This window comes from Callospermophilus lateralis, chromosome 6, assembly GCF_048772815.1.
Source record: "Callospermophilus lateralis isolate mCalLat2 chromosome 6, mCalLat2.hap1, whole genome shotgun sequence".
Taxonomy (NCBI): Eukaryota; Metazoa; Chordata; class Mammalia; order Rodentia; family Sciuridae; genus Callospermophilus; species Callospermophilus lateralis.
In genome coordinates this window covers 112814417-112827800 of record NC_135310.1, presented here as the reverse complement: position 1 = coordinate 112827800, position 13384 = coordinate 112814417, and the positions used below count along the sequence as shown (strand labels likewise).

Below are 13384 nucleotides of genomic sequence, written 5' to 3'. Positions count from 1 at the left end.
CCGATATTAAAAACAATAAGTTTATCTGTGGATCCAGGGTGTCCCGTTCCAGGACCCGGGGGCTGTTTGAATGTAGGTGTGGCGCTGGTTGCACTTCTGGCCTCCGAACACTCGGGGTCGCTGTGATCTCTACCTGGTCTCTAGGGCACTGGGAGTTCACCGCACATGCGCACTCTGAGCTTTTTGCCATCTCCACGTGAGAACTCTCTCAGGAACTTTTTCGAGCAAAATGCCTAAATTCAAGGCCACCCGTGGGGTTGGAAGTAAGGAAAAGCATGCGCCGCTGGCCGACCAGATTCTCGCTGAGGACTCCGTGCGGGCAGGGACCCGAGAAAAGCGGCGGGGTCGCGGAACCGAAGAGGAGGAAGAGTACGTGGGGCCCCGGCTGAGCCGACGGATTTTGCAGCAAGCGCGGCAGCAACAGGAGGAGCTCGAGGCCGAGCATGGGACTGGGAACAGGCCCGCAAAGCCGCCGGAGCGCGCCACGCGGCTGGGTGAGTGTCAGTGGGTGGGGTGAGAACAAGAGAGTGGCTAGATGGGGTTAGGTGGCCTTTAAAAGTAGTCCAAAAGGGGAATAGGTTAGAATTAAAAAGGGGGTTCACATTACACTGTTGTAACGATGCTGGAACGAAAGACCTAGTCCTGGCTAGAGCACTCCACGACCACTCTTGGTTTCAGACACACCCTTCCAAGAACACCGAAGTTAGGCCAACAGGAAGTGATCGCTTACTCCACTAAATTCTCCTAGCATCTAGCCATTGATTTTGCAAGTGTTTATTAAGATGCCTCCATAGTGCTTCACACTATGCTTGCAGTTTGGATGGTTTGGATACAGAAATAAAAATAGACATGTTTCTGACTTTAGGACCTGAAGAGAACTCAGGAGAAACATGATCAGAATAATGTATTCCATAGTAAAGTATGCTATCCCTGGCAAAATAGCATTCGTCTTAAGAGATCAGGCTTTCCAGATTGTATGACTTTCAAGCTGAAAACTAAAAAGCTATGGAGCATATTCCCGTCAAGTGGGGGGGGGGGGAGATACTGTTTAGAGGCCAGCGAGGGGCAGAGATGCACTGAAAGATGTTTTGATATTTTTCTCATTGTGGAAGGAGTGTTGATCTCCCTGTTGCTTAAACCTCCCAATCTTATTTATCCTAAAATCAGTGTTTGGCCCAATCAAATATTGCCTCTTGACTACAGTTTCTGTACTTTGTTTCTAAAACATCAAACACTTGTTTAACTACCACCTGACTTAAGTATTTTTTACTGACTCTTGTCTCCAACTTGTTATGAAGTGCCATAAAATTCAGTCATTAGTCCTTCTCTTCAAATACATTCTCTTTTCTGTTGAGATCATGAAGCTTCATGATTTAAATACTATCTGTTTAATGACTCTTCCCAACCTTATATTCCATGCCTGCTCTTGTCCATGAAACCCAGATTCTTAGATTCAGCTGCCTACTTGGCATCTCTAATTTGAAGTCTCCTAATATGTATTTCAAATTTAACATACCTAAACAGAACCTCAGCTTGTCCCCAAACCTGCTCCTCCTACTGTCTTCCTTGTGTCTGTTAACATGATAGCTTTTCATTTGCTCAAGGCAGAAACCTTGGACTTCTTTCTTTCTCACTCTGTATCTGATCTGTCAGGAAATTCTGATGGCTGTGTCTTCAACATCCATCCAGAATCTGACCACTTTTCACCACCATCCTGTTCGAACTACCACAATCTCACACCTGGATTATTGCAACAGTGTCCTAATTAGTGTTCTGTAATCTCTACAGTCCACTCAGCAGTTAGAGGTCTTCAATGTCTTATGTGGCCCCTTCCAGTGCCAGTCTTGCCTCTTCTGCTTTCCCGTTGGTCCTGTCTGTGTGTGCCACCTGCATAGGCTTCATTGTTCACTGGAGCTAAGCATGCGTATATGTACCTATAAATACAGATTTTGGAGTTGTTAGCATGTAGACACAATGTCTGTCATAATCCCCTCTCCAATTTAGCTTTTGTCACACATTATCTCTATCGTCCTTGTTTGTTTGTTTTCTCCCCAGTGCTGGACATTGAACCCAGAACCTCGCACATGCTGAGCACGTGTTCTATTGAACTACACCTCCAGCCCATCTCTCTTGTAAATATTCTGTTTACGTGTAGCATTTTACCTCACTTGGATTGATAGAATCTGCTCCAGATACTCAGCCAGATGTACCCTTTCAAAAAATTAGTTATTCAGATGGTTGCTCAGTTGGAATCTGAACTCCACCACCTGGCCACCAGGGCTCTCCAGGCTAGCTTGCCTTTGCCATCTAGCCCTATTTCTTGCTACGGCCCAACAGACATTCTAATAACTAAGTGCTTTTTCCAGAGTTTTTACCTGGGTGTGGAACACACTCTGTTGTTCCCTTTGTTAATCACCTTTCCATTGCTGTGGCAAAATACCTGAGAAAAACAATGTGAAAGAGGAAAGATTTCCTTTGGCTCATGTTTCAGAAGTTTCTCTCCGGGGTCAGCTGGCTCCATTGTTCTGGGCCTGTAGTGAAGCAGAACATCATGGCAGAGGGAAAGCTGCTCACCTCATGGCAACCAGAAGCAGAGAGTTGAGAGAGAAGGGGCCAGGGACAAGGTATACCTTTCAAAAGCATGCCCCCAGTGACCTACCTCTGCCAACTGGGCCCTGCCCCCTAATAGCTCCACTGATGAGGTTAGTACCCTCATGACCCAGGTGCTTCTAAGTGCCTGTATATTGTCTGGTATATATTGTCTCTATACCAGTATGATTTGATGAGTAATCCAACCCTACTCTGTGTGTGTGGAGCATAATGGTGAAGAATGCAGTGAAAACTCTGCTGCCTGCCATGGGCACATCACCTAGCTATTCTGTGATTTAAGTATGCTCATTTGAAGTGGTATAATAGCACCTGCATCTTGAGGTTGTCATGATTTGTGAAGTGACATGTGTGGTGTAGAACAGGTCCTGCTTCAAAACCTAGGATGATTTATTGATAATAATTTATTGACATTGCTTTCTCTTTGTTTCATATATTACATTTTGTTTCTTAAGCAACATCACAAGCCCCTGGGGACAGGAAGATAGTGGGTGCCTCATCTATTTTCTTGCACACATCTATATCACTAGCACATGAGGCCGGTACTACATGGCTAATATTACATTGATTCTGAGTCCCTCACCCACTCCTTGCCATGCTCATTGATTTCATCTCCCTCTTCTAGGGCCAGGAGTGCCCCAGGATGGATCAGATGATGAGGATGAGGAGTGGCCCACCCTGGAGAAGGCAGCCAAAATGACAGGGGTAGACCACCATGCAGAGGTGGTTGTGGACCCTGAGGATGAACGTGCCATTGAAATGTTCATGAATAAGAACCCTCCTGCCAGGTAGGGGCGAGGACTTGTTCGGATAGTACATCCCGATAGAAAGTTCCCACAGCGAAGGAAGTGCCTTGGCAAACTTTTGATTCCCTGCCTTTTGAGGGAGCCTGGGCATTGTTAATTGTGGAGGACCACCTTGACCAAACTAGCCCATTCTCCAGAGACCGTTCTGAGAGAGAATGCCTCAGACTCAAAGTGTCTCTCTTCATTGTTATAGAACTACCAGGAAAGCAGCTACAAGTCCTTTTTATGTCTGGAGAGATGCATACAATGCTTTGGTATGCTCAGTTTTTTTAGTGGTAAACTCAATGTCCTTAGATAGATCTCTTTCATACCTTAAGCTGATTTAATCTGGGGCTTTCAACCCCAGGTTTATTGGCATTTGGGGCTGGATAACTCTTTTTTGGGAAACTGGAACACAAGGGTGTTTAGCAGAAATTTGTCTCTGACATATACCCTTAGATACCAGTAGTGACATTCCCTCTGGTCAAAATAACAAAAAATGACTTCAAACATTGCCACATGCCTCCTGGGAGCCAAAATCCAGACCCCACTTAGAACCACTAATTTATCTCCATCTATAACATATGCCAGCTCTAAAATATGCGGGCCTGTAAATTGCCAATAGGCAAATTCCTGAGTCTGTGCATTTGGCCCTGGGGAGGGGAGTCTATGGACCCTCAATCAATTCATTCTCTCCCTGTGACATGAATGTGATGGTTCTTCAAGATGGTTCAGCTCAGTGCATCTCTGATTGCTAATGATACTCTGAAAAGACAGGGAGGCTAAATGGTAAGTTCTGTGGCAGCTTGAAAGCACAGATTGAAGATGTAAGCCCCTCTCCCAGATGGATGCCTGATAGTATGGCACAAAGTGTCATACTTGGCCTCTGTGCCTGTCCCCCCAGAGAGTCTTTCAGGTTGTCACTTGGCACTTCATAACTCCTACTTATGACAAATTTGGCAGAACTGTTTTACAGCTTGCAGTAAATAGACAAGCTACTAGAAAAAGGGAGTCTCAGAAGTCTTGAGAAGTAACAGTTGACATCTTCAGAAAGCAGGTTTAGAGCTGTGTGAACTCAGCAGGCAGATATTGTTTGGTCTTGGGCACAATGTACTGTAAAGCACCTGAACTGTAGAACTAGAACCTGAAAGACTGAGTTTGAGTCTTCCCCACTTGACAGCAGTGCAGCCTCAGGGGAGTTATTAACCTCTCTGAGTCTCAGTTCCCCAGTCTGCATAAGGGGAATAAAAGCATCTCCCAGACACAATGTAGTCATAAAGTCAATGCTGCCAAGCACTGAGCAGGCTCTCAGGGGATAAGAGCAGTTTTATTCATCTATGTATCTTCTTATAGAGCCAGGGATGAAACCCCAGACCTTGTGCATGCTAGGCCAGTGCACTGCCACTTTAGCTACAGCCCCCCAGCCCTGGAGCGTTTTTATATACATATAAGCAGCCTCAGAAGGCACGATGTCATACCATAGCTCAGGGTGATGATCACTCTGAATCCTTAAGACAGGGTTATGTTTGTTATCCTCTGTTTAAGGAGACTGAGAAGAATATAATCAGTCTGTGGAACATTTCCAAATTTTAGTAAATTTGAATGGGAAAAGTATGTGCTGTGGTCTGTCTATAGTGATCACAGCCATGTGGAATCTTGGCAGGTAATTAAGATGTATCTGGGGTTGGAGCTGTGGCTCAGCAGTAGAGCACTCACCTAGCATGTTCGAGGCCCTGGGTTTGATCCTCAGCACCACATAAAGAAATAAATAAAATAAAGGTATTATGTTCAACTACAACTTAAAAAAAAAAAAAAAAACTGTACCTGGCATTGTGGGGAGTTCAGACCAGGAGTTTGTAACTGCAGCACCCTTTTTTTGTGCCAGCATTTGGGGGGGTGTTGAGATCAGCAGCACTTAATACTTTATTACTTATCACACACTTGCTGTGTACAGAGAGTTCCCAGTAACACACATGCACTCACTTGTTTAATCCTTACTTTAACCACATGAGGCAGTACTTTATTACCGCTGTTTAACAGCTGAGGAGACTGAGGCGGAGAGGTAAAATCAATTGCCGAAGATCCTACTGGGAGTGGGAGAGCCAGGATTTAAACCTGAGCACACTGACTTCAGAGTCCAGTGCTGCCCTTCCACAGGACTGCCAGCTTTATCCTAAATGAAATGACTTTCAGGTCCTTTACTTTCTACAGTGTCTGTGGTAGGAGATTGGGCACAGGGGAGTCTGGAGCTTCCTGGTCAGTGACCACAGCTCTCTCCTCTATTCCCCTCGGCACTCACCTCTTAGGCGCACCCTGGCTGACATCATTATGGAGAAGCTAACTGAGAAGCAGACCGAGGTCGAGACAGTCATGTCAGAGGTGTCAGGCTTCCCTCTGCCCCAGCTGGACCCCCGGGTCCTGGATGTCTACAAAGGGGTCCGTGAGGTAAGAGCTGAGAGGGCAGCCATGGTGATTCCCTTCCAGGGGCAGTGGGCTCCTCCCGCCTCAGGCACTGATGCCCACACCTCATCAATTAAGGCACGGTCATCACGAATAGGCTCAAGCCAGAGTGTGTGGGTTCGTGTTCCTGCTTTGCCTCTCTGCGGCCTCTAAAAGGTGACCAGCCAAGTAGTTATTGAACCCCAGCCATTTGAAGAGCGAGTATAATGATAGCACCTCCTTACAGGTTGTTGTGAGGACAAAATTAGTTAACATGTAAAAAGCCCCTGAAAGAACCTGGCACCTGGGGTATCAGTATTGGCGATGATGATTTGTCCTCCCTTGTTCCTAGGTCTTATCCAAGTACCGCAGTGGGAAACTGCCCAAGGCTTTTAAGATCATCCCTGCCCTCTCCAACTGGGAGCAGATCCTCTACGTCACAGAGCCTGAGGCCTGGACTGCAGCTGCCATGTACCAAGCTACCAGGTAGCATGGCTGGGGTTAGGGTGGCCTTCTTGCAGAAGTGAGGGCTGGGGTGGGACTGATGGGCTCACCTGCCTTTGCCCCATAGCTTTGCCCCATAGCTCCCTCTCACACTTCCTCATAGCACCTTTGTCCTAGCTTTTCCTCTTTCATTTTTAGGGCCACAACTCAGTTGGCACCCCCCTATAATGAGTTTTTAGGGGAGAAGATGATAACTATTGGGATATACCGTGGTGTGTCAAAGTAGACTCATAAGTCTGTCGCTCTCCAAGCTGTTCAGGTCTCTTAGGACAGCACATTAGAGAAGAGCCATGAGGAGGAGAGGAACGTGGATAGCCATGTGGGAGAACTCTAGCAGTCCCAGCCGCTAGACTGGGGATGTAGGGGCAGAGCACTTGCCTAGCAGGTGCAAGGCCCTGGGTTTGGTCCCCAGCACTATAAACAAGAAAACCCAGCATGTACCCTATTTTGGGTATATCCTGCTGTTCCTCCTGTTCTCTCTCACAGGCTTCCACACACCCCTCTCTGAAAGGATGTTTCCATTTCTTACTGTACAATCTCTTGCCTGCACTGTCCACAGTGGTATTTTAAGGGCCAGGTCCACGCTATCTTGTGACTTGGGAACTCCTGCCCCACTAGGATTTTTGCCTCTAACCTGAAGGAACGCATGGCTCAACGCTTCTACAACCTTGTCCTGCTCCCCCGGGTACGAGATGACATTGCTGAATACAAACGACTCAACTTCCATCTCTACATGGCGCTGAAGAAGGCCCTGTTCAAGCCCGGAGCCTGGTTCAAAGGTGGGAGCCAAGAGACCAGGAGACAGGCAGGGCTGACTTGAAGGCTGTCTGTAAGACCACATGCCATTGATGGTCCCTGGGACAGTTGGGGGTGTTTCCTGCTGTACCTCCTTTCTCTCATCCTGGACTAAAAGTGATTGTCCTCTGACATTCCTCAGGGATCCTGATCCCACTGTGTGAGTCAGGCACTTGCACCCTCCGGGAAGCCATCATCGTGGGTAGCATCATCACCAAGTGCTCCATTCCTGTGCTGCACTCCAGGTAGTATTGGGGGCAGGAGCGTGGGGGGACTGATTAGTGGATATCCTCATAGTGGTGTTGCCAGGACTCAGCATGAGGTGGAGTGGGGAGGGAGCCAGGAACAGCTCTAGGTTTGTGGCTTGTTTAAGCCAGTGGGTGTGTCATTACTTCACTAGAATAGAGGTTCCACAAAAATAGAATCCTACAGGCTGGCACCTGATAAACTCAGTAACAAGATAAATGAATAGAAAATGGGGAGAAAGGAGGCAAGGGGTGGAGATGGCCAGGTGTTTGGATACACTCTGCCTAGGCACCGGAGCTGCTGTGGTCCAAAGCAGAGGCAGAGATGTGGGGTGGGTATATCTAGATAGTAACTGGAATCCAGTGAGTATCATAAAGTTGAGCGGGTGAGGAAGAGGTCTGTGCTGGCCCATGCGGAAAACCATAGTCAAGGGCCAACAAAGGAGAAGGATCCTTCCCAGCATTTCCCAGATGACTAACTGCACCACCACATCTGCCCTTCCCACCAGTGCGGCCATGCTGAAAATTGCTGAGATGGAATACAGCGGTGCCAACAGCATCTTCTTGAGACTACTGCTGGATAAGAAGTATGCGCTACCCTACCGGGTGCTGGATGCCCTGGTCTTCCACTTCCTAAGGTTCCGGACAGAGAAGCGTGAGCTGCCTGTACTCTGGCACCAGTGCCTCCTGACACTGGTCCAGCGCTACAAGGCGGACTTGGCCACAGATCAGAAAGATGCCCTCCTAGAACTGCTCCGGCTACAGCCCCATTCACAACTGTCCCCTGAAATCAGGCGAGAGCTTCAGAGTGCAGTTCCCAGAGATGTGGAAGATGTATCCATTACCATGGAGTGAAGATAATGGATAAATGTCATGGCCCAGATGGCATGGGAGGACACCAGGACCCTTTTTTGTGATGAAGCACAACACTGAACCTTTATGGCTAAAGACCTAGTTCAGGACACTAATAGGTCCCAGCGTCATCTGTGGTTCTCAGTCCTAAGCAGGGGGGACAGAGTCTGGCTGGCTTCCTCTTCCATTCTAGGCCTCCATCCCTGCTCGCCTCTGTGCCTGCCTTGAGATTCCACCCCTAGCATCTCACTCCCTAGCTGGAGCATGATATAAGTACCTTCTCTCCAGCTTCTGTGTCAAGTCACTGAGATGTGGCTAAAAACAAAGGCAAGTATTTATTGAACCTCTGTATGGCGGTGTGGTTGATGGAGAAATTTCTACTTCCTTCTGTAGCTGGAGATGGGAGTTACTTTTCCCAGTTTTTGTCTTCAGTTTACACAAGAGCCCCCACCTCTTCATCTCAAAGATTGCTTCTCTGGGCTTCACTTGGCTCATTTGCCTCCGGGGGCACATTCTCTGCCTGCCCAAGAGGACAAGGCTACTCTACACATTGGTAACAACAGGGAGCTGGCTATTCATGGTTTGAAAGGTGTTGGTGGCACAACTGAATGAAAGGACCACCAGAGAAAGGCCCTCCTCAAGGTTAAGCCTAGAAGTGATTAGGTCCGGGTCAGCACCAAACAGGTTCTTTTGAGCTTTTTGGCCAACAAACTTTAAACCAGTGTTTAAAGTGTCAAGCTAGGGTAAGGTACCTGTTTTTATGTAGCAACAGTATTTTGTGAGAATTATGTGAAATTCAAATTTCAGTGTCCATAAGCAGTCTTGGTGGGGTATAGCCATGCTGTTTGCCCATTTTCTGTGCCACCCTCGCAGAGGTGTCTGTCATCTTGCTGCATATCTTCATTGTTTGCTTTTAAAAGTGTGCATTTGTTCCAACCCAATTAATTTGGGAACAGTTTGATCCTAACACCAATTTCATGTTGGCTTATATGCAGTTTCATCTTTGAGAAACCTAGATGAATGCAGAAAAGCACACCCAGCTGAACCACTTCAAATCACTACCCAAAACATACCTTAAAAAAATACTGGCTTCCTCTGTTCACCCCACCCACATCTGATGGTACAGCTCTGCTTCCACCTCTGCATCCAAACAGGTTGTTTTCCTGAAGTGTTGGGATGGAACCCAGGCCTTGAGTGTGGCAATGAAGCGTTCTACCCCAGAGCCATACCCCACCCCACTCATTAAATTTTGGGTTGTGCCTCAAACCCCATTTCCCATCATCCTTTGAGATTGTGCAATTCTGCATCGCAGCCATTTTTAGGAAGGGATACATCATACTATAAAGCAGAACTGACTTGGGGGCATTAGACTATATATGGCCCACAAAGCCTGAGTATTTATTCTGGCCCTTTACAGGAAAGGCAGTCCAGGCTTCAGCCAGTTGGCTTTGCCTTCTCACTTCATGCAGTTTAGAAATAGGCTTTTACCAGCAACACCATGAAATCTAAGAAACCAAACCCAGTTTATTCCAGAATCTTTATTAAGGCAGTATGATGGCCCTGGGCCACCAATCTAAACCTTGTGGCCTTAGGAAAGACCTGTGTCGACAGGGCTTGCCTCCCTCTCCAGATGGGGGCTTAGCCACCTCCAGCACATCCTGCTTCATCCTCCGTGCTGGAGAATGGGGCACAGGGCGAAAGGGAGAGGAAGCCTTGATCCCACCCCAGGCAATAGCAGCTCCTGGGCCACAAAGATCCTTTTAGCCAGTAGCAGAGGGGAATAAAAGAGCAACCACCAGGGTTACCACCACTTGTGGGGTAGACAGGCACCACGGCGCCCTCTTACAGTTGTATTCAAAGCAATTAATAAATTAAAACTTTTTCCTTCAGCACCAGACCCACTGATCACATGGAAGCTGAGTGGAAAGCAAAGCAAGGAGGAATCTGGTTTCTTGCCCCTGACTGAGGCCTAGGCCCTTCTCTAGGAGCAGCTGGGGGCATGGATTATATGGGACCTCCAAAGTGTGCTGAGAAGAACCACTGAGACTAAATCCCCTCATGTTTGCCTGGATGTCTGAAGGACCCCAATCCAAATGCAATAACCCTAGGAGGGGCAACACTTAGAGAGTATCTCTGCAGTTGAGAACATGAGCACCCCAGAGAGAAAGGGGCCTCAAAAAGGAATGCTGGTGCATAGATTACCTGTTTCAATTTGTCTGAACAGCCTGGCCCATACCCAGCTAGAGTCCAGGAGGGAGCTGAACTGGTCAGATGCAAGAGGAGGAGGAGGAGGAGCTGACTAGCCAGGCAAACACCAACACAGCTGGCCAGCCCCTTAGTGCACACTGCAGGGATAGGCAGGACCTGGCCCCTTGGGTTTTGTGAGGGTAAGGATGAGCCCCCTCAGGCTTCCCATGTGGCCCAGATTGTTCCTAGAGGCAGGGAGGGGTTGCAGCAGCCCCTCATCTGCTTGGAGGCCACTTGATGGGGCCTGTCCAGGGCTACAGGTGGATGGCTGTAACATCTGTGGGTGTGCTGGTCTGGCTGGGCCCCTGGCTGCTGGAGCCCCGGGGTGCTTTGGGCGCTGGGCTGGGGGTGGTCTGGGCAGCTTCCCTCAGACTCTCCCTGAGCGCAGCTTCAATCTGCTCCTGACAGGCCCGCAGGCAGTCCTGGGAACAAGGGGAACAGTGAAGAACAGCTCCCCCTTAACAACTGGCAGCAGGTGCAGGGAAAGGACACCTCCAGCACACAGGGAAGTCGGGAGGTTAAGCCACAGACTAGCCCCAGGAATTGGGTCTTCAGTTCTCAGAAACTGGCAAGAGGATGTGGCAAGAGGGTGTGAGAGCAACCCGACATCTGACACCAACTCCCCCACCCCCGCTGCAGCAACAAAAATGTACCTAGAGACCAGTGCCCTTCACTCCACCCAAGACACTTCCCAAAGGCCACAGAAGCCCACAAGGGTGTGAAAGGAGTTGGGCCCAGGGTAGGGACAGAGGCCTCCCTCTACTGGAAGCTCAGGGAATAGCACTGCTTCATGAATGGGGAGGCTGGGGCCCAGCTGCCCTGCACTCACCACTTCAGTGCCTGTGATCCCTGCCAGCAACTCTGTGAGCTCATCTCCGGATGTGGAGCACGCGCCCAGGCCTTGCACTGCAGCCCCAATGCTGCCTGTTGCGATCATAGATGGCGGATACATGGCAAAGGTGTAATCTTGGAAAGAAGAAGAATCGTGAGACAGGAACCTCAAGGATAATAGGCATTATGGATTTTCTTCTCCTCAGGAAGTGCTAGGGGGTGATGAATAGAGGAGAGGGCATACCCAGAACCCCAAGCAATGGGTGAGGTAAGACAGGCAAGGGAGGAAGTCAGGAAAGAACCTCTTTCCAAGAGAGGTTTAGGATGTGCTGCTTTTGTTTTTGCTGTGCTGTGGATCAAACCCAAAGCCTCATGGATGTTAGACAAGCCATCTACCACTAGGCTATAACCCCTGCCCAAGAGTATCAGGATGAACAGCAAAATTTCCACTGGTCCAGGGTACTCCTGGTCAAGGAGTGCAGAATGCATGAAACGTTCACTGGTGTGGAAACCCAACAACTTGTCCTCAGATCTTGGGCAGGTCACTTCTTTCTCACTATGCCCTTAGTCTCACCTACACACTGGAATCTCCAAGATCCATTATATTTTAGAGTGTGATCTGCATCTTCTACATTAAAACTAGGGGCTCCATAAGGTATATTTTCACAAATATATTTTGAGGGGAGTATAAACTGGAATCTCCTAGTCTTCTGATTTTCAGAGTTTGGCAAAAATGTGTACAAAGCTCTTACCTGTAGCACAGAGGGCCAAAAAGGTCTGGGCGTGCTTTTTGACCAAGGCCTGTCGGTCACTGGGCAGAGAGAGCCGGTGCAGAATCAGGGCCAGAAAATCATGCGCAATCACAGCAGCCAGGTCCCATTTGAGTTTTCCCAAGACCAGCACCTCCCACTCCTGGTGGTTGGAAAAAGAAGGGGGCGGGGGGCTCAGTAACCGGAGAAGAGAAAATGAGGGGGGAAACAGCAGAAGATGCACAGGGAAGAAAGCTCATCAAACTTTCAAAGCTCAAGATTACATTTCTGATTCTTGTTTTAGGGACTGACATTATGGATTGGAGAGTCCAGGGCAGGGAAGAGCTGGGGGCATTTCCCACTCTAATAATGGGGACTGAACCCAGGGATGTTTCACCACCAAGCCACATCTCCAGACCTTTTTATTTTTTTATTCTGAGACAAAGTCTTGCTAAGTTGCTTAGAGCGTCACTTAGTTGCTGAGGTAGGTCTTGAACTTATGATTCTCCTTTCTCAGCCTCCTGAGTAGCTGGAATTACAGGCATGCGCCACCACACCCAACAGGACATTTGTTTTGAGGATCTATTAATCATTTAATAGATGCCAGTACTGCATGCTTTACATGAATTGCCCTTTTTAATCCTGATACCACCAGCTTCACCATGAACTTGAGGCTCCTCTGGGATAAAGCAGACTCTCCAAACCATAGGATTTGAGAAAGGAGAGGTCTATACCAGCCATCCCCTCCCCAACTCTGCATCCCAACAAAGCTTACACCTCTTGAAGAAACAGGAGTAAGCATAAGGCCACTCCTATGACAGCCACTGAGCCTCCTCTGAGGTTCCTCAAAGGGGAGGTTACCCAACCCAACCCACATCCCCTTGGTGGGACATCAGGGGTGGGTCCTGGGGTATCTGACCCATCCCACTCCCTTTAACTAGAACCTATAGTGCCCAATGTCATTTGACTCTTAGGGGAAAAGGTGGAAGCCAAGCCAGACAGGATGGATCAAGCCCTGTTCCCCCATCTGTCCAAGCCTACATATCAATACTAAGTCTTAGAGGGAAGCTGGGAACCCCTCCCCAATTCACTCATCTAAGGTTCCCAGACCTGGCCCCATTTCCGACTTGCATGCTTAAGGATTTCTTCATTGTTTTATCTCAGGAAGGAACTCGTGGGTTTGACTCCTCATTGAGGCAGAAATGGCAGCCCCACCCAATCTCTTCCAGGCCCCAGCCACAGCTGTCCCTCTCTTGGTCCCCAAGTGTCAGCTCCAAGCTTCTCACAGGGCCCCAGAGCAACAGCCTGGGACAGCCAGAGTGAGGTCAAG

The 13384-nt window shown here is 48.5% G+C and overlaps 2 protein-coding genes across 5 annotated transcripts in view; one reads left to right on the top strand and one right to left on the bottom strand.

The window, feature by feature from the left end:
• The first annotated feature begins 174 nt into the window (after positions 1-174).
• On the top strand, positions 175-8570 carry Bysl (bystin like). Its single transcript, XM_076858739.1, has 7 exons — positions 175-494; positions 3233-3395; positions 5699-5837; positions 6184-6317; positions 6954-7114; positions 7273-7375; positions 7885-8570. The coding sequence occupies exons 1-7, from the start codon at positions 230-232 to the stop codon at positions 8228-8230; spliced, it is 1311 nt and encodes a 436-aa protein (XP_076714854.1). The 5' UTR covers positions 175-229; the 3' UTR covers positions 8231-8570.
• A 1182-nt stretch (positions 8571-9752) lies between these two features.
• Ccnd3 (cyclin D3) overlaps positions 9753-13384 on the bottom strand; it is an 89527-nt gene continuing 85895 nt past the window's right edge. For all 4 annotated transcript variants that reach the window (XM_076858742.1, XM_076858743.1, XM_076858741.1 and 1 more), the window contains 3 exons: positions 12058-12217; positions 11304-11440; positions 9753-10896 (listed from right to left, as the gene is read on the bottom strand). In XM_076858742.1, coding sequence (XP_076714857.1) covers positions 10729-10896; positions 11304-11440; positions 12058-12217 — 465 coding nt within the window. In that variant the 3' untranslated portion in view covers positions 9753-10728. The remainder of the gene's footprint in view (positions 10897-11303; positions 11441-12057; positions 12218-13384) is intronic.